This window comes from Staurois parvus, unplaced genomic scaffold (assembly GCF_062004578.1).
Source record: "Staurois parvus isolate SC_StPar_1 unplaced genomic scaffold, SC_StPar_1.0 ptg001073l, whole genome shotgun sequence".
NCBI lineage: Eukaryota > Metazoa > Chordata > Amphibia > Anura > Ranidae > Staurois > Staurois parvus.
The window spans coordinates 260,181-278,609 of record NW_028318869.1 but is presented as its reverse complement, the minus strand read 5'-3'; the positions used below and the strand labels follow the sequence as shown (position 1 = coordinate 278,609).

Genomic DNA, 18,429 nt, shown 5'->3' with positions numbered 1-18,429 from the left:
GGCTTGATTGTATACACCTGTGTCCATGGAGGGGATTGGAACACCTGAATCACATGATATGGAGGGGATTGGAACACCTGAATCACATGATATGGAGGGGATTGGAACACCTGAATCACATGATATGGAGGGGATTGGAACACCTGAATCACATGATTGGGAGGGGATTGGAACACCTGGATCACATGATTTGCAGGGCGGGGACAATACTTTGGACAATATAGTGTACAACCAGTCACTAAAATCTCATATATTGTAACGTGTTCTGACATTGAAAAAAATGTATAAAGCAGAAACTATCATTTATTAATCCTTGTGAGTGCTGTGTAAATTGATGGCGCTATATAACTACCTGTAATAAATAAATAATTCTACCATTAAGGTCCTTATTCAGCCACTTGCTCTAAAAGGGTGACAACACTCTGTCCCTTTCTACTAATTCTGCTTTGTCGTTGTCACTCTGTTAACGAAGGAATAAAAAAATGAATGAAAGCTGTAGTTTAAAAGTAAAAAAATGCACTTTAGCAGACCAATGTCATTCAATTTGGTTTGCTTTACAGTAGCTGCAATCCCTGAGTGGACCGCCTTTCCTTGGGAACATGCTGGTTGCCTTGTTGTCATGCTGATCCTTATTCTTTAACGCTTTGTGAGAATCCAACCCGGAACAAATTTGCAGGCAAAAAGTTCTCAACTAGTTGCACAGCTTTTAGGAATTAAAGTCAGAGGCAGCCAGGCAGTCTGTATCTTCAATAGGGGTTCACGTGCCCCCCCCCTCCCCAGGCACCCCTCCCCTCTTTCTGTCAGTCCAGGTACTGACCTGTTTTTTGTCCAAAAAGAAAGTCTTAAAACCGAACTCAATAATAAAAAAAAGTCTGTTTATTGCTCTTCTTTATTTTTCCAGTGATTATGTGTACAGGCGTTCGCTTTACAATACATTATTCATCTGTTTTTTCTCTATAGAAGTATTTCAGATATATTAGCTGGTATTAAATATTCTCCCCATCAGTGCAGGATCAGGAAGTACATTATTTATTTACAGGACACAGAGAAGAAAATTACCCCTTCCCTTCACACTTGGGGGTGTATTTAAAAAAGAAAAAGAAAACAAGGCACACATGGAAACTGCATGTAAATTTGTTCTGTGCAAATGGATCAAAATCGAATGTTCCCAGGCTAAATTTCCTGAACTTCGAATGTGTAAATGCAGAAAATACCGCATTATGGTCACTAGGTGGCACTGAGGAGCACACTTAGTTTCTATGACAATCAGGGCCATCTAGTGGCCATAATGTGGTATTTTCTCAATTCGCACATTTGAAAAGCCCGGGAACATCAGGTTTTGCCCCGTTCGCACAGAACGAATTAAAATGCAGTTTAGATGGAGGAACAGCTATGCAAATTTCTTGACAATTTAGATTGAAAGGAGAGAATTCAGGGTGGTGCAATTACTTCCAATCACCATGACTTTGTAGCAGCAAAATAAAATACGGACATTGTGGGACTGTTCCAGCCAGAACCGATACTCAGGTACTCCAGCAGACAGGTGTCCCAGTGTTGGCTGAACTCACCCTGGAAAGTGAATCTCACCTAGAAAGGCGGCGGCTACAGCGCAACATAAAGCCCAACTCCGGACAAAAGTACGTCTTTAGTTTTGGATTTTGTGCAGAAGGATCGGACCTTCTATCGAGTCCTAACTTCTGTCTGTATCTATGAGATGGTTTTAAAAAATATTTTTTTCTACTGTCTTTGGGACAAGAAGCGAGGGCAAATCTCCCTTATGGGGACACAGCAATAAAATCCTGACATGGGTTCCAATCTTCACCTCAACTCTACGAGGAAATAGTTTTTTTGCTGCCTGTGTCCCCATTAAAAGGTTCCCCAACACTTCCCGTTCTGTAAGACACTTGTCACCTAGACAGGAAGTGAAGAAATTTCCCTTCTCTTCCCGTTCTGTAAGGCACTTGTCACCTAGACAGGAAGTGGGGAAATTTCTCTTCTCTTTCCGTTCTGTTAGACAATTGCCACCTAGACAGGAAGTGGGGCAATTTCTCTTCTCTTTCCGTTCTGTAAGACACTTGTCACCTAGACAGGAAGTGGGGAAATTTCTCTTCTCTTTCCGTTCTGTAAGACACTTGTCACCTAGACAGGAAGTGGGGAAATTTCTCTTCGCTTCCCGTTCTGTAAGACACTTGTCACCTAGACAGGAAGTGGGGAAATTTCTCTTCTCTTTCCGTTCTGTAAGACACTTGTCACCTAGACAGGAAGTGGGGAAATTTCTCTTCTCTTTCCGTTCTGTAAGACACTTGTCACCTAGACAGGAAGTGGGGAAATTTCTCTTCTCTTCCCGTTCTGTTTGATGGTTGTCAACTAGACATGAAGTGGGAAGGTTTCCCTTTTTCCAGTTCTGTTCTGTCAGCTAGAAAGGAAGTGGGGAGATTTTTCTTCTCTTCCTGTTTTGTTAGATACTGTCAACTAGACAGGAAGTGAGATTTCCCCTCTGATCCTGTTCTTTGTAATGTTTGTCAACTAGACAGGAAGTGGGGAAATTTCTCTTCTCTTCCTGTTCTGTTAGATACTGTCAACTAGACAGGAAGTGAGATTTCCCCTCTGATCCTGTTCTTTCTGATGTTTGTCAACGAGACAGAAAGTGAGGAAATTTCCAATCTTTTCTGATACTATTTGATGCTTGTCAATTAAACAGGAAGTGAGAAAATTTCTCTCTTCTTCCTCTTCTGACTTCTTGTCAGTAGACAGGAAGTGGGGAGATTTCCATTTTTGTCATGTTCTGTTAGATACTGTCAATTAGACAGGAAGTGAGATTTCCCCTCTGATCCTGTTCTTTGTAATGTTTGTCAACTAGACAGGAAGTGGGGAAATTTCTCTTCTCTTCCTGTTCTGTTAGATACTGTCAACTAGACAGCAAGTGAGACTTCCCCTCTGATCCTGTTCTTTCTGTTGTTTGTCAACGAGACAGGAAGTGAGGAAATTTCCCTTCTCTTCCTCTTCTGTCTGCTTGTCAGTACACCGGAAGTGGGGAGATTTCCCTTCTCGTCCTGTAAGATACTGTCAACTAGATTGGAAGTGAGATTTCCCTTCTGATCCTGTTTTTTCTGATGTTTGTCAACTAGACAGGAAGTGAGGAAATTTCCCTTCTCTTCCTGTTCTGTTAGATACTGCAACTAGACAGGAAGTTAGATTTGTCCTCTATTCCTGTTCTGTCTGAAGTCTGTCAAATAGACAGGAAGTGAGGAAATTTCCCTTCTTTTCCGGTTCAGTTTGACGCTTGTCAACTAGACAGGAAGTGGGAAGATTTCCCTTCTTTTCCGGTTCTGTTTGATGCTAGTCAACTAGACAGGAAGTGGGAAGATTTCCCTTCTTTTCCGGTTCTGTTTGATGCTAGTCAACTAGACAGGAGGTGTAGAGGTTTTCTGTCTTGACAGATTTTGGGGAAACAGAGAGCAATAAAAACGATGACAGAGGTCCCAAACCTTCCGCTTTCTGTCCAAGACTATAAAGGAAACGGTTTTAGCTGGAGTTGGGCTTTAACAATTTAGTATTGGAAACATGGCGGCCAAAGATCTTCTCCAGAGGTTATGATGGATCCAACAGCAGGAGATTCTGAGACGTCTTCAGGACAACAACCTGAATATACCGGAGACATGAGGGCTTACCTAAGGGAGCAATGCAAAGGGTCATGATGTGCTTAAAGCCTCAGCAACCAATCAGATTGATTCGTTAGGAGTAGTCACAATATAAGATGGCTTCTGATTGGCAGCTGTGGGTTTGCACGTCAGCCCTTTCCCTTTTAAAATAAAGGCCACAGTCTACAAAACCGGCACTATGGCCTCTGAAGGACATGGCATGTGCCGGGCCCCTCAAAAGATGGTGCCATTTTTGTCTGGCTTCTTCTGTTTGCGGAGTTTCTTCTTATAGGACACATTCATGGCAATACCCACAACCATACATCCCAGAGCCACGCCGCCGATGGAGGCCACGATCACGGCCCAGTACGGCACCTGGCTTTCACCATCTTCTTTCTCAGGTTCGATGAAGTCCTGGGGAAGACCACTGTTCTTCAGAGTGAAGAGGTAAGGGTGGTCCTAGGACAACACAACATAGGACAGGTGACAAAGGGGGTCTCTACTATACCTGCAGCTTCATCCAACCCTCTCCAACCACCTAAAGGTTAAGTCCAGGTCTGACAACTCCAACCCGCCCATCCTCAGTACACGTTCCCTCAAACAACGCCTCTTACCCATCTCTACCCATTCCCCCCATGCCAAGGTCGCCTTTCCCCAAAAAATCCCCCCCACCCCCAAATCACATCCCTGCAAACAATTCCCCTCCATCCCCACATCACATTCTAACAACTCCCCCATCCCCAGTACACGTTCCCTCAAACAACTCCTCCTACCCATCTCTAGGGCACATTTCTGCAAACAACTCCACTCATCCCCAGATGAGGTCCCCGCAAACAATTCTCCCCATCCCCAGATGAGGTCCCCGCAAACAATTCCCCCCATCCCCAGATGAGGTCCCCGCAAACAATTCCCCCATCCCCAGATCTCATCCCCGCAAACAATTCCCCCCATCCCCAGATGAGGTCCCCGCAAACAATTCCCCCATCCCCAGATCTCATCCCCGCAAACAATTCCCCCCATCCCCAGATGAGGTCCCCGCAAACAATTCCCCCATCCTCAGATCTCATCCCCGCAAACAATTCCCCCCATCCCCAGATGAGGTCCCTGCAAACAATTCCCCCATCCTCAGATCTCATCCCCGCAAACAATTCCCCCATCCCCAGATGATGACCCTGCAAACAACATCCCCCATCCCCAGATCTCATCCCCGCAAACAATTCCCCCCATCCCCAGATGAGGTCCCCGCAAACAATTCCCCCATCCTCAGATCTCATCCCCGCAAACAATTCCCCCCATCCCCAGATGATGACCCTGCAAACAACATCCCCCATCCCCAGATCTCATCCCCGCAAACAATTCCCCCCATCCCCAGATGAGGTCCCCGCAAACAATTCCCCCCATCCCCAGATGAGGTCCCCGCAATCAATTCCCCCCATCCCCAGATGAGGTCCCCGCAAACAATTCCCCCCATCCCCAGATGAGGTCCCCGCAAACAATTCCCCCATCCCCAGATGAGGTCCCCGCAATCAATTCCCCCCATCCCCAGATGAGGTCCCCGCAAACAATTCCCCCATCCCCAGATCTCATCCCCGCAAACAACATCCCCCATCCCCAGATCACGTCTCCACAAACAACTCCTTTGCGGGGATATGATCTGTTGTTAGTGGGGAGCTGTTTGTGAGAATGTGTTCTGGAGATGGGGGGGGGGGTTGTTTGTGGGGACGTGATCTGGGGATAGAAAGGAGTTGTTTTTGGGGAAGTGAACTGGGGATGGGGGGGGGGGGGGGTGTTGCTTTGGGAAGATGTGATCTTGGGATGGGGGGAGTTGTTTGAGGAGACGTGTTCTGAGGATGGGGGAGTTGTTTGTGGGGATGTGATCTGAGGATGGGGGGGGGAGTTGTTTGTGGGGATGTGATCTTGGGATGGGGGAATTGTTTGAGGAGACGTGTTCTGAGGATGGGGGAGTTGTTTGAGGCGATGTGTTCTGAGGATGGGGAGAACATTGTGGGGATGTGATCTTGGGATGGGGGGGAGTTGTTTGTGGGGATGTGATCTTGGGATGGGGGAGATGTTTGTGGGGATGTGTTCTGAGGATGGGGGAGTTGTTTGAGGCGATGTGTTCTGAGGATGGGGAGAACATTGTGGGGATGTGATCTTGGGATGGGGGGGGAGTTGTTTGTGGGGATGTGATCTTGGGATGGGGGAGATGTTTGTGGGGATGTGATCTGAGGATGGGGGAGTTGTTTGTGGGGATGTGATCTGAAGATTGGGAGTTGTTTGTGGGGATGTGATCTTGGGATGGGGGGGGGAGTTGTTTGTGGGGATGTGATCTTGGGATAGGGGGAGTTGTTTGTGGGGATGTGATCTTGGGATGGGGGGGAGTTGTTTGTGGGGATGTGATCTTGGGATGGGGGAGATGTTTGTGGGGATGTGATCTGAGGATGGGGGAGTTGTTTGTGGGGATGTGATCTGAAGATGGGGTAGTTGTTTGTGGGGATGTGATCTTAGGATGGGGGGGGGGGAGTTGTTTGTGGGGATGAGATCTTGGGATGGGGGGGGAGTTGTCAGTGGTGATGTGATCTTGGGATGGGGGGGGGGAGTTGTTTGTGGGGATGAGATTTTGGGATGGGGGGGAGTTGTCAGTGGGGATGTGATCTTGGGATGGGGGGGGGGGGAGTTGTTTGTGGGGATGAGATCTTGGGATGGGGGGGAGTTGTCAGTGGTGATGTGATCTTGGGATGGGGGGGGAGTTGTCAGTGGTGATGTGATCTTGGGATGGGGGGGGGGAGTTGTTTGTGGGGATGAGATTTTGGGATGGGGGGGAGTTGTCAGTGGGGATGTGATCTTGAGATGGGGGGGGAGTTGTTTGTGGGGATGAGATCTTGGGATGGGGGGGGAGTTGTCAGTGGGGATGTGATCTTGAGATGGGGGGGGAGTTGTTTGTGGGGATGTGATCTTGGGATGGGGGGGTTGTTTGTGGGGATGTGATGTGTGCTCTGATCCCACTCGGTGATTTTACTGGATATGAATAGTTGGAGCTCGGAGTCTGGGTCACTTACATTGGTTGGACATTTCACATTGCTCCGGTCGTAGGTGTAGTTGTTGTAGTCGGTTTTCTGTCCAACTGGCTCCAGCTGAAAGACACAGAAAATAAAAAAGTTGAGTCCGGGCCGCCATCTTGGAGCAGCATCCAGTCCCCTCATGTCCCCACCAGTCCCGCCATGCACCTCAACCTCCCAATGTCTTCCCGTAGGGTTTTAGTTGTCCCCTCTTCTCATGTCTCCTATGTTCCCATCATACATTGCAAGGATTGTCACAAAGGCTTCCAACAGAGACTACAAATGGCCACTTCATTACATGTTATGGTCCACTGTTGTCACCATCAGGAAAACCTGTCCGGAGGAATGCCATGTAGCCATCCCTGCAGTGGATGTAGACGTGAAGTGGCTGCAAAGAGGGTGCAAGAGACCGAAATTCACATCTCTGTATGCCAGGAATGCTCACAGGATTGTACTTTAGCCAAGGCACCGGGGGGAGCCATGCACCACGCTCATTCATCTGCACCACCCTCATTCATCTGCAAACAGCTCATTTTTGTACTTCTGTTCTGCATTTCCTGCACACAGGACAGCGCAGCGCCCACTGCTGGCCGAAGGGTGACCCAACGTACCATGTTTTTCCACAATGCCTTTGCCATTTCTGCATGTCCACGTTCAGCAAAGTGGAAGCAGTCCTTGGAGAAGTAGGTCATGTCCGGCTCGCCGAGCTGAGGAAAGATTACAACTCATTGAATTCAAACATAAAATGTATTCATCTCATTGTACATTATTTTATACTGGGTCTCTGTGCTTCTTTATGCAAATCAGGCAGATCATGGCTGGTGGGAAGGGCCAGCAGGGGGCTGTACATAGCTTCTTATAAACATCACAGCACCAGCCTTCAGCACTGTGCCCTCAGTTCTGACGCAAGCAGTGGGAGGAGTTATGCAAATATTAGGGAAGGGAATATCAGAGGGAGTCCCTAAGTGGGCTGTATTTGCACAAGTAACGCCCACATGTGATCCTGAGCCTCCATGATTGAAGGAACTGAAATCCAATGAATGAAAGGTGTGGGGCAAGGGACAGTCAGGCTAATGCTGGATGTCCTCCAGCCAGGAAATGAGGCGGAGCTCTAGATTAGGAGGTGGAGCTCTGTCTGACTGGCTGCAGCTTTTAATGCACATGGGGAGAAACTGACAGTGTGCGGTGATATCAGAGGAAGCCATATCAATCCAGGGAAGGAGCCTGTACACCTGTGCAAGACTGAAGGGGAGGAGCTGGTACACCTGTGCAAGACTGAAGGGGAGGAGCCGGTACACCTGTGCAAGACTGAAGGGGAGGAGCCGGTACACCTGTGCAAGACTGAAGGGGAGGAGACGGTACACCTGTGCAAGACTGAAGGGGAGGAGCTGGTACACCTGTGCAAGACTGAAGGGGAGGAGCTGGTACACCTGTGCAAGACTGAAGGGGAGGAGCCGGTACACCTGTGCAAGACTGAAGGGGAGGAGCTGGTACACCTGTGCAAGACTGAAGGGGAGGAGCCGGTACACCTGTGCAAGACTGAAGGGGAGGAGCTGGTACACCTGTGCAAGACTGAAGGGGAGGAGCTGGTACACCTGTGCAAGACTGAAGGGGAGGAGCCGGTACACCTGTGCAAGACTGAAGGGGAGGAGCCAGTATACCTCTGCAAGACTGAAGGGGAGGAGCAGGTACACCTGTGCAAGACTTAAGGGGAGGAGCCTGTACACCTGTGCAAGACTGAAGGGGAGGAGCCGATACACCTGTGCAAGACTGAAGGGGAGGAGCCGATACACCTGTGCAAGACTGAAGGGGAGAAGCCGATACACCTGTGCAAGACTGAAGGGAAGGCTGGAGGGAGGATTTGATTGGTAAAGGGGCGGTAATTATTAATGACAAATGTGAGACTTACGTTGTCAACTGGTACAATTGTGTTCCTGAAGAAGGGCTGAGCCACTGCAGCAAAGTCCTCCCGGTCAGCATATTTTTCTGGCAATTTGGTCAGGTGAACCTGAAGAGAATGAATGTAAAAATCAAATTCAAATTATACAGAACTATAAATTACTACAAAACACCCGGAATGACCTCTGTATGCCTACAAAACAAATAAAAACTGAACCCCGGGCAGATATAAAAGACTCCAAATATTGCAGCTCTGTAATCACTGATACTCCATTAAATGTATGTTTTTATAAAATGCAAACATTGTATCTAAGGACCGGTATTCTGCAACATATTACATTTTTGTTTCTAGGTTTAGATACTCTTTAATACATGACAGAGGATCCCCAGAGCACTATGGGTTATCTAGAGAGAAACACAGCGCATTTATTCCCCTATCAGGCTTTCTGTCTTTAATTGAAATGTTGAATGGAGTCATTGGGTGGGGGAAGAGTCCAAGGCAGGGACTGACCATTTGGAAACTCGGGCACTGCCCGAGGGCCCGGGGTCAGTAGGGGGCCCCATGAGATGCCCCTGGTACCTTTTTCATAGGCTTTTTTGAGTTTATGCAAGGACATAGGGGCCCCATGATCCCCTATTGCCCGGGGGCCCCAAGAGTTGTTAGTCCATCCCTGGTCCCAGGTCAGACTCATTCCGGGGAATTGACTAAGCGCCCTCTTCCTGGTGCAGGGAACTGTCCGGAGGGGTGTGTGCCATATTAACTGAGCAGATAGACCAGTTTTAGGTGAGTGAAATAGAAACCGGCGTAGGTTCCGCGACTAATAAACAAAGAGATCACAGCAGTTTTTAGTATAGAAAACTGCCGCCGAACCCACCAGGTTGGACCTGGTGTATGGAAGGGGAGCTGTCTGTAGGCAGCTCACATCTCTTTCTCTGCTTGTGCAGTGATTACACTACACGAGTAGAGCTTGCACAACTTTCCACCCACCACATCCCAGCTGAGTAGGTGCAGAGACAGGCAGAGGGATTGGAGCATGCAGCTCTAATGTTCTATGCTGTGTCTGTCCCAGACACAGCATAGAACAGGGAGCAGATGGTCCTAATTAACAAAGAGATCATAACAGTTTTCAGTATGAAAAACTGTCGCAGATCCTTGCCAGGTTGGACCCGGTGTACGCATTGTCAGCCGCCTGCAGACAACTCATATCCCCCTCTCTGCTTGTGCAGTGATAACACTACACTACACGAGCAGAGATGGTACAACCCTCCTGATCTCAGCTGAGTAGATGCAAAGACGAGCAGCGCGATCGGAGTAGCCAGTGCTGGGACAAGGCCATCTAGCACCCAGGGCAAAGATGCCAAATGCCCCCCCCCCCCCAGGGGTGGACTGACAACTCATGGGGCCCCCAGGCAAAAGGGGATCATGGGGCCCCTGTGTCCTCGCCCACACCCAAAAAAGCCTATGAAAAAGCCAATGAAAGGTACCAAGGGCATCTCGTGGGGCCCCCTAGTGACCCTGGGCCCTCGGGCAATGCCCGAGTGCTCAAATGGTCAGTCTGCACCTGGCCCCCCCCTCCCCCCAACATGTATGAGCATTGTGTGTTAGCTCCCAAAAAAAAGATGTGAGCACTAATCTGTATTTTTACCCCCTGAGCATAAATTGCCTTTGAAAGCCAAAATCTCACCCCCCCCCAACATAATACTACTGTGCCCAGGGCAACCGCCGCTTTTGCCCACCTCTAGTCCTGGCCCTGCATGCCGCTCTATGCTGTGTCTGTCTCAGACACAGCACAGAACCCGGAGAAAGTCCCAATGAACAAAGCTTAGAAGATTGAAGCAGGCATTATGCTTGCACCGCTCTTTGTTAATCCCCCTCCCCCCTCCATTGACTTTTGCATGTAAATTTCAGCTCATCGAACAATACCCAGAAAAGTGTGAAAAGGGATCAAGAGCTAAATTAAATGAAAAAAATAACCTATTTCTAGGCAACATTTCACATGACCTCGCCTAACAAACAAAACAAGATTCATTTTTAATCCTAAACATAACAAACACAATAAAATATATACAAAGTGGCCATAAATGTTTGTGAAATTCGAATGGTTTCTTCGGGTTCTCCCAAAGCGGAGTCATATATTGGAAGCCTTGAGTGGTGATCTCGGTCTGCGTTCACGGGTCACTGCTGAGAGAAGAGCGCCCCCACCCAGTCACATCCTCACCTGCAGATCTCTGTTGAATTTCGTGATCTCGTTCAGCTCCGGAGATCCATCTCGCGGATTAATAAAGCACGGGCAAGCCATCCTGCAATGGGACAGGTGGATTTATATTTATTACAAGGGAGCGTCAGTGAAATACATGAGAAGCACAAGATGTACAAAGGACCGCTTTGCCTTCCCAACAGTGCGCAACCACTTAGTGCTCGCCTGCCCTCCCGCCCGCCCTCAATGTACTGCGATTGGGCGGCCGCTGTAGATAAAGCAACGTACCCGTATATAGTTACATAGTTAGTCTGGCCGAAAAAAGGCAAAAGTCCATCCAGTTCACACATTAAAAAAGAAAAAAGTTATAATCCTCCCACAGTTGATCCAGAGGAAGGCAAAAAAGCCCAGCAAAACACGATCCAATTTGCTCCTGCTGGGAAAAAAAATTCCTTCCTGATCCCCCGAGAGGCAATTGGATATTCCCTGGATGAACGTTCCCTATAAATGTTATATCCAGTTATATTCTGTGTATCCAAGAAAGAATCCAGGACTTTCCTACAGCAACCCACTGAGCTGGCCACAACCAACTCTGGAGGGAGTCTATTCCACATTCTCACAGCTCTTACTGTGAAGAAACCTTTCCATATTAAGTATTATAAGTTGCTGGTCACCACCATTACTAGTACAAAAAAAAAATAAAAACATTAAAATCCCAGTGTATCTTGTGACAGGAGTCACTTTGGGTGGGGGGCCCCATGGAACACAGCTCACGTTGGAGAGGTGGGGAGACCCCTGTCTCAGCTCCCCATATCCCTATTATGTATAAGTCACCCTGTGCCTGTTAGGGGTACAGGGTGATCTGTCCTAGTATTGGGGTGGGGGGTTGTTGATTGGTTAATGTCATGTGGTTGCATCCCATTGTTCTATTGTGTGTCTTGCTTGGGAGCAAACTATTGTGGGATGTATGTGTTTATGGGTATTGGCTTGGTGGAGGGGGTGTCTCCAGCAGCCCTCCCTCCTGATGGGACTGTCTGTTGGTGTGTCTCTTGTTACTAAAGGTAGATTGCCCCGCCCTGTGTCATAATGCAGGGAGGGGGGATTGCCCTGCCCTGTGTCGTTATGCAGGGAGGGGGGATTGCCCTGCCCTGTGTCATTATGCAGGGAGGGGGGGATTGTTCCCTTGAATGTATATATATTTTATCTGTGTTAAAATAAAGTAGTCTACCTCCTGGTTTACTTCAAGACTGGTGTCGTCTAGTCTTGTATGGTCAGCGGTGGTGTCGGTGGTCGGTGTTCGGATGGGGAAGCGGGAGTCTAATGGAAGTACCCAAGTGCAGTCTGGGGTCCGTTCCGTGACGTATCTCCCATAGTTTGTAGGTGCGATAAATTTCACACAAACCAATCAATGCACACTTACTGGAATTTTTGTATTATCAAAGACATGGAGCAGAATACATTTTGGCCAAAATTTATGAAGAAATTTGATTTAAAATTTTTTATTGGATATGTTTTATAGCAGAAAGTAGAAAATATTTTTTTTTAATTTTTTTTTTATCACACAAAAATAAAAAACTCCAGCGGTGATCAAATAGCACCAAAAGAAAGCTGAACAGAATGATATAAATTTCATTTGGGTACAGCGTTGCATGACCCTGCAATTGGCAGTTAAAGTAGCACAGTGCTGAATAGCAAAAAAAAACGGCCTGGTCATGAAGGGACCTGAAGTGGGTAAAGTATGGCTCCGCTGCTGTTCTACGCTGCCCTGCCTACTGCCTGCGAGTGAATATCACCACGCTAGAGACAATCTATGAGCTCTGTCTCTTCTTTTCCCTTCAGCCCATATCTGCTTCCTCTGCAAGACTGCTTTTAACTTTCAGTTGATTTTAGTGATGACGCTAGCAGAACTGAAACAAAAAAATGTATGCATTTTAAGTAATTACAGATGTGAACTAATGGGTGTGTCTACTGTCACTAAACGTGGAGATTGATATTCATTCCTCAGAGCACAGAATACTGAGCCAGTCTCATTAGACCCGCCCCCGAGGATCTTACACTTTATTATCCCTACCAAAGGTTTACACAGCTCAATAGCTCCAGCTTCCATTTACAGACACATACTTCCTGGGCTCGTTCCAAGTCAGTGAATGACAAGGCAGTGAAGCCAGGATGAGAATGACAGCTCTGGAGGATGTGTCTATCAAACAAGTCGGCAGCGACATCTCCCACATTTGTGTCCTCACAGGCGGTTTGTGTGGCCAATGGAAGCCATGTTGTTGGAGACATCACACGCTTGCCAGTCAGTCTGGAAGTCTGTACAGTAGAAGCAAGTCCACACTTACGGTTTGAAGAGGGTGCAGCCAATGGTGTCAGCGGTCACCGAGCGTAGCCCCTCTACCTCCATGATCTCCACCAAGTTGACGAAAGCTCGAGGCACCTAAGGAGAAACCAATTGGAAGCTCATAATTGGCTACGAAGCCTAACTGAGCACCATGGGAGATATTTTTTTAACAAACTTTTTTCCTACTTGTTCCCATTGTCTTACAACATTTGCTAACTCACAACCAGGGGCGGACTGACCATTTGGAAACTCGGGCACTGCCTGAGGGCCCGGGGTCAGTAGGAGGCCCCATGAGATGCCCCTGGTACCTTTTTCATAGGCTTTTTTGAGTTTGGGGAAGGACACAGGGGCCCCATGATCCCCTATTGCCCGGGGGCCCCATGAGTTGTCAGTCCGCCCCTGCTCACAACCATGGCCTTCTTTAATGCGGGCAAAAGGGGCAGCTACCCCGGGCCCAGTCATTGTGGTGGTGCCCAAAGCAGCTGAGCTGCACCTCGAGCCCTCGCTGCTCCCAAATAGATGGTAAGTGGATTTGGTTATCGCTCAGGAGATGAGGGCAGAATTGGATGTTGGGGGTGCTGGTGATTGGTTGGGTGTTTTGTCTCCAGTCTGTGTGGTGATTGGCCAGCTTGGCAAGGTAAACCTGTCCAGGGTGAGAACCTGTCAGTTCAGGGCACAGTCACACCGATCCCTCTCCTTCACCGACAGACCGCAGGCCATCGAAGAACTTCTTAGAGGGTCCTATGTAATGATGGGGGTAGTATGAGGGAGGGGTCCTGTGTAATGATGGGGGTAGTATGAGGGAGGGGTCCTGTGTAATGATGGGGGTAGTATGGGGGAGGGGGTCCTGTGTAATGATGGGGATAGTATGGGGGAGGGGTTCTTGTGTAATGATGGAGGTCCTGTGTAATGATGGGGTAATATGGAGAAGGGGGGTCCTGTGTACTGATGGGGGAGGGGTCCTGTGTGATGATGGTTGTAGTATGGAGGAGGGGGGTCCTGGGTAATGATGGGGGAGGGGTCCTGAGTAATGATGGGGATAGTGTGGGGGAGGGGTCCTGTGTAATAATGGAGGTTCTTTGTAATGATGAATATAATATGGGGGAGGGGTCCTGTGTAATAATGGAGGTTCTCTGTAATGATGGGGATAGTGGGGGAAGGGTTCTGTGTAAGGATGGGGGAAGGGTCCTGTGTAATGATAGGGATAGTATGGGGGAGGGGTCCTGTGTAATGATGGGGGTAGTATGGAGGAGGGGGGTCTTGTGTAATAATGGAGGAGGGGTCCTGTGTAATGATGGGAATAGTATGAAGGAGGGGGGTCCTATGTAATGATGGGGATAGTATGGGGGAGGGGTCCTGTGTGATGATGGTTGTAGTATGGAGGAGGGGGGTCCTGGGTAATGATGGGGGAGGGGTCCTGAGTAATGATGGGGATAGTATGGGGGAGGGGTCCTGTGTAATAATGGAGGTTCTTTGTAATGATGGGGATAGTGGGGGAAGGGTTCTGTGTAAGGATGGGGGAAGGGTCCTGTGTAATGATAGGGATAGTATGGGGGAGGGGGTCCTGTGTAATGATGGGGGTAGTATGGAGGAGGGGGGTCTTGTGTAATAATGGAGGAGGGGTCCTGTGTAATGATGGGAATAGTATGAAGGAGGGGGGTCCTATGTAATGATGGGGATAGTATGTGGGAGGGGTCCTGTGTAATGATGGGGGTAGTATGGAGGAGGGGGGTCTTGTGTAATAATGGGGGAGGGGTCCTGTGTAATGATGGGAATAGTATGAGGGAGGGGGGTCCTATGTAATGATGGGGATAGTATGGGGCAGGGTCCAATCAGCAGCCCCTCCCACCGGCATTCAATTCTTTTCCATCCGACAGCCCATAAAGGACAGCCGGCCGTGTCCGCTCTGCATAGGCGGAGCGGACACGTCATCCTCTTGCTCAGAGGCCAGTGAAATTCTTTACTATTGTAAATCGGAAATTCAGATACATTCGAATCTTGGAATAAACGTTTTGTCTGAATTTCGATTGGAAAGGAAACACATCTGGTGACTGTACCTCCTTATAGAAGATGTCCAGAACCGTCTGAATATGTTTCATGTGATTCTCCACAGAATATCGCGTCTGAGAGAAAACAAAAGGAAATATCAATTTTACTCAACTTCATCAATATTACTAAAAATTCATTATTAAGAAAATGAAATATTAATAAAGCCCCCCCTTTCGGTTTTGTGTATATCGGGAGGTGTGGTTGTGGAGGTGCTCCCTCCACAAATGACCCCCCCCCCGACACTTTCTGACTGTCTGTAGCTGAAACTCCATAAGCTGTAGATGGAGGGGCTGTGTCCCTTGTCTGACTCACTCAGCTAGGTGCATGATCTGAATAACAAATTCCAGCCTATTCACAGCACAGTAGTAAAATGCCGGGTAATGGCACAGGTGCCTGAAAGTAATATACTTGATACAGTCATATGGGATGTTTACCTCACTAAAAAGAAATGTGAAACAATTAAATGTATCATTTTTGTTCCTGAACAGAATGAATAACAATACAGTTGTGCTCAGGAGTCTCCCTCCCCTGGCAGAAATGGTGACATCCTGATGGATCCTGTCTTTTATTGAAGGATAGTGATGATAGGACGCCATTTATGATCACAGAGTTGCTCCTTTTTAAATCCTAATGATAACAGAAATCCCCCGGATCAGAAGTCTCCGCCCCCTGGATCAGAAGTCTCCACCCCCGGATCAGAAGTCTCCGCCCCCCTGGATCAGAAGTCTTCACCTCCGGATCAGAACTCTCCACCCCCGGATCAGAAGTCTCCACCCCCGGATCAGAAGTCTCCACCCCCGGATCAGAAGTCTCCACCCCCTGTGGGTAACCTGCGTGTGTCCCCTCGTGTGTCTGTGCCAAGGCCGAACATTTCTGGGAAGGGAGACTTCTGATCCGGGGGTGAAGACTTCTGATGCAGGGGTGGAGACTTCTGATCCGGGGGTGGAGACTTCTGATCTGGACCATTTGTGTGTCTGTAACAAGGACTAACATTCCAGGGGAGGAGACTTCTGATCTGAGGGAGGAAACTTTTGATCTGGGGGAGGGGACTTCTGATCCGGGGGTGGAGACTTCTGATCCGGGGGAGGAGACTTATGATCCGGGGGAGGAGACTTATGATCCGGGGGTGGAGACTTATGATCCGGGGGTGGAGACTTCTGATCTGGACCATTTATGTGTCTGTACCAAGGACGAACATTCCAGGGGGGGAGACTTCTGATCTGGGGGAGGAGACTTCTGATCTGGGGAGGAAACTTCTGATCTGGGGGAGAAGACTTCTGATCTGGGGAAGGAGACTTCTGATCCTGGGGTGGGGACTTCTGATCTGGGGGAGGAGATTTCTGATCTGGGGAAGAAACTTATGATCTGGGGAGGAAACTTCTGATCTGGGGAGGAAACTTCTGATCTGGGGAGGAAACTTCTGATCTGGGGAGGAAACTTCTGATCTGGGGAGGAAACTTCTGATCTGGGGGAGGGAAACTTCTGATCTGGGGGAGGGAAACTTCTGATCTGGGGGAGGGAAACTTCTGATCTGGGGGAGGGAAACTTCTGATCTGGGGGAGGAGACTTCTGAACTGGGGGAGGAGACTTCTGATCCGGGGGAGGAGACTTCTGATCCGGGGGAGGAGACTTCTAATCCGGGGGTGGAGACTTCTAATCCGGGGGTGGAGACGTCTAATCCGGGGGTGGAGACTTCTAATCCGGGGGTGGAGACTTCTAATCCGGGGGTGGAGACTTCTGATCTGGACCATTTATGTGTCTGTACCAAGGACGAACATTCCAGGGGGGGAGACTTCTGATCTGGGGGAGGAGACTTCTGATCTGGGGAGGAAACTTCTGATCTGGGGGAGAAGACTTCTGATCCGGGGGTGGGGACTTCTGATCTGGGGGAGGAGACTTCTGATCTGGGGGAGGAGACTTCTGATCCGGGGGAGGAGACTTCTGATCCGGGGGAGGAGACTTCTGATCCGGGGGCGGAGACTTCTGATCCAGGGGCGGAGACTTCTGATCCAGGGGCGGAGACTTCTGATCCGGGCCATTTGGGGTATTTCTGTTCTCATTAGGATTTAAATAGGAGCCAAACAACGATGTGATCATAAATGGCGTCCTATCATCACTATCCTTCAATAAAAGACAGATTTTTGGCAGGATCAGTCAGATTTTCATCATCAGTGCCAAAATGTCACCATTTCTGCCAGGGGAGGCAAATTTCTGATCACAAATGTATATAGAAAACAATGTATCTAATAATTTAGGCCGATGTATCTAAAATAATAAACCATTTGCTATTCTGATGACTACCTGAACTTCACTTGGTACTGGTCTACTCACCCTGTTATGGCAGTACTGGCAGAGGTCATTGCCACCAATAAAAATGGTGATTAACTTCCAGTCATTATCGAAATTAATAACCTGTAAGGCAGAAAAATATATGAGAGGGTGAGGGGTTCCAGGAGTTGGAGGGGTCATTATCAGACTTGTAGGTCCTCAATGGCTGAAGGTTGCTTGTGCATTTTCGGAAGCCCCCTACACACCTCTCTGTTCCCACACACACAGCTCACACTTTAAAAAGTTGCGTTAAGGCAGGCCTCTCGTTCCGAATGGGCTGCCCGGGCAACACAATGCACAAAAAAGACATGCAATTTTTTTCTTCAGTGCACCCCATCAAAAAGGCTTTTAAAGTATCGCTTAAGGAGAATTAGGGGTACCGTAGATTATTTGTAAATTCCCAAGCACATGTGATTTTTTTAAGGCTTGACATGTCTGGTATCTATTTACTGGGCACAAGACCTTTTTTTTAATTTTTTTACCCAAAATGAGGTGTTATATTGTGCTTGTTTACACTAAAATTAATTTTAGTGTTTTTTTTCCTGAAAATATGTGTTTATTAAATAGTTAGGCAAATATCGTGCAAACATAAAAAAGTTGTAACTAGCACCATTTTATTCTCCAGGGTCTCTACTTTCAGAAAATATAAATGTTTTCTGAGGGCTTAAGGCAGGGGTGTCAGACTCCATTTCATGGCGGGCCGTGTCAGCATTATGGTTGCCCTCAAAGAGCCGGTTATATCTGTAAGACTAGATGTCCAGAGCACCCCACCCTCCAGTACATCAGATGTCAAGAATCCCACACCCTCCCCCTAACATCACTGTGCACCCCCTTTGGGGGCAGAGCTGGAAAGCAGAAAGTGCAGAGTCTGGAGGAGGACCAGAGGAGGAGTGGAGTCAGTTATCAGAGTCTGC

At 48.2% G+C, this 18,429-nt stretch overlaps 1 protein-coding gene across 1 annotated transcript in view; it reads right to left on the bottom strand.

Annotated features, from left to right (window-relative positions):
- Positions 1 to 854: 854 nt before the first annotated feature.
- The window catches only part of PLB1 (phospholipase B1), a 188,453-nt gene continuing 170,878 nt past the window's right edge, over positions 855 to 18,429 (bottom strand). The window contains exons 51-58 of the mRNA XM_089658470.1: positions 17,519 to 17,599; positions 15,196 to 15,261; positions 13,140 to 13,234; positions 10,819 to 10,900; positions 8,610 to 8,708; positions 7,312 to 7,407; positions 6,701 to 6,775; positions 855 to 4,100 (exon numbers count right to left, since the gene is read on the bottom strand). Of these exons, the coding sequence (XP_089514596.1) occupies positions 3,876 to 4,100; positions 6,701 to 6,775; positions 7,312 to 7,407; positions 8,610 to 8,708; positions 10,819 to 10,900; positions 13,140 to 13,234; positions 15,196 to 15,261; positions 17,519 to 17,599 (819 nt within the window). The 3' untranslated portion in view covers positions 855 to 3,875. The remainder of the gene's footprint in view (positions 4,101 to 6,700; positions 6,776 to 7,311; positions 7,408 to 8,609; positions 8,709 to 10,818; positions 10,901 to 13,139; positions 13,235 to 15,195; positions 15,262 to 17,518; positions 17,600 to 18,429) is intronic.